General features: G+C 48.3%; 1 protein-coding gene across 1 annotated transcript in view; it reads right to left on the bottom strand.

Annotated features, from left to right (window-relative positions):
• Nucleotides 1–587: 587 nt before the first annotated feature.
• LOC100961016 (coiled-coil domain-containing protein 94-like) overlaps nt 588–2,057 on the bottom strand; it is a 1,972-nt gene continuing 502 nt past the window's right edge. The window contains 2 exon segments of the mRNA XM_023515840.1: nt 588–704; nt 1,730–2,057. The exon segment at nt 1,730–2,057 is cut by the window's right edge and continues 193 nt beyond it. Of these exon segments, the coding sequence (XP_023371608.1) occupies nt 588–704; nt 1,730–2,057 (445 nt within the window).

The raw sequence follows: 2,057 nt of genomic DNA, 5'->3' as shown, positions 1-2,057 counted from the left end.
ACTATGGAGCCACAACATGTGCAAGCCTTTCTCCATCCAGGGATGGGGGACACTTATCCAAGCCCAGCTTCTTGTCTCCCCAGAGGGCACTTCACAGCAGGAAATCCTTTATGCTATCATCCCATGTGAAATGAGGAAGGAGCAGGTGAGATGTTTGAGTTAGGGACCATTTTTTTTTTTTAAGGTGGATTCCTTTTATTGGTTCCAGACAGTTCCATGGAGGGAAGGGATGGACTCTGTTGGGGGTGAGTGGGTGTACCCACATGCCCCAAATGTGCCCAAGATGTCCAGCAGTGTCCCAGAGAGGACCTTAAAATCACCTTGGAGGAAGAGATATGCTCCAAGGATGCCCTAGCCCTCAGCACAGGTCCAGGTGGGGCCGAAGGGGCAGGGGTCCCTGTGGTGCTGCAGGGCTGGTGTGGGTAGGAGGGAAACTGAGTCCCGGCTGAAGAGCTTGCTGGCCCTGCCAAGCTGCTGCTTATCCCTTTTGGATCTGGTCAGTGCCAAGGCTACCTGCTCTGACTGCCAGCAACTCCAGCATCCGATGGGCTGAAACTGGTCTTTGGTCTTGTGACCCTTGACATGGCTTAGTTGCTGCCATTGCTATCATCACTGTCCAGATACACACCCAGCTGTTTCAGGGAGGAGGTGGCAGGTGATAAGGGGTCAGCTACCTTCCTGCTCTGCAGGGTGCCTAGTGTCACCTTGTTGCAGTAACGGTCTCACGGAAAAGTGATGTCGCAGAGACTAAACATGCTTATTGAAACTGTGTCTTAAATAAAGGTGACCATCTGCTCGCTCAGGCAAAATGGAGACCTTTCATTATTCACTTTTTGTTTATATAGTCAATCTTGTGCATGCGCACTATACAGCAATGACCTCATTAATATTCATTACAATCCCTCTGCACATGTGCATTGGACATCAATGACTTCATTAATCCATTTGAATATCTTGTGGCCACCCGCCCTGTAAGTAGCTCCTCCCTAGTAATCTGATAATCCACCCAACATACACCTTTAAGCATAACCCTTTCAACATAACCTGGTTTAACATAACTTAATGGAGAATATATTGTCAGTCATTACTTTTTTTGTTCTTATCTGATGGAGCCTAAGGCTATAGAGGAACAAGGTAGATTGAATACCTGGCCTTGCTGGCCTTGCTGTTTGAGGCTGTTACTTCAAATCTTTAAACAAGGCATATAGAAACTTCTTGGGCATACAGGAATTTGTGTGCAAACCTCTGCTCCCATGTAGGCCTTAAGGCAGGGTTTTATTGCTGGAAACTTTTATAAGGAATTTTCAGGCTGGACGTCTCAAAAGCCTTTCATGAGCCCAGGTTTTATCTGTGCCATTAGATACCTGTATGCATTGGGTAAATTCCTCTTCTCTTGAGGTCCCCAAGCACATTTCCATTCCTGGACCCATCAGCAAGTGACCTTTGTTACTTACCACAGATCAGGAAATGTCACTGATGGGTATCTGGCCAGTTTTCCAAAGGGCTTTTTTATTGTCCTTATAAAGTTAACCTTAATTCCTTAACGCAGTCTGGACATCTCTGGAAATGCCATTCCAGCCAAAGCCTTGGTCATGTTAGGCCCACAATCAACCTGGCCACATGGGATTCTGCCTCAGTTTCTCACAAGTATGCCTGCACAAAGTCTTTTCACTGCTCTCTCTCAAATGGCTTTTTTGGCCAGAGGCATATAGGCATTTTACGTATATACCTGGCCCTGCCCAGTGTTTTGATCTGCACCTGCCTTTGTCTTCTTCTTCACCACCAGGCCAGACAGCCAAGGCCTGCTAAGACTACTGATGCTCTGCTCCCAGATCTCCATTCTCCTCTTGGCCTTTAGGGCCTCGTCCAGGATGGCAGTGGGGCTGGGCTGCAGGGCAGGCCTGGGTGGGGGAGGAGCAGCATCATCCTCAGAGTCTGAGTCTTCCAGCAGTCTTCTTTTTCTAGCTTCCTCCAACAAGGCCGCTGTCTCCTGCTCATCCTCTTCCTGCTCCTGCTTTTGCCACTCTTCCTCAAACAGGCGGTGGTGCTGCTGCAGC

Source organism: Otolemur garnettii, unplaced genomic scaffold (assembly GCF_000181295.1).
Source record: "Otolemur garnettii isolate 467f Iridium unplaced genomic scaffold, OtoGar3 scaffold00079, whole genome shotgun sequence".
Taxonomy (NCBI): Eukaryota; Metazoa; Chordata; class Mammalia; order Primates; family Galagidae; genus Otolemur; species Otolemur garnettii.
Note: the sequence above shows the minus strand (reverse complement) of the source record. Positions and strands in the feature narration are given on the sequence as shown.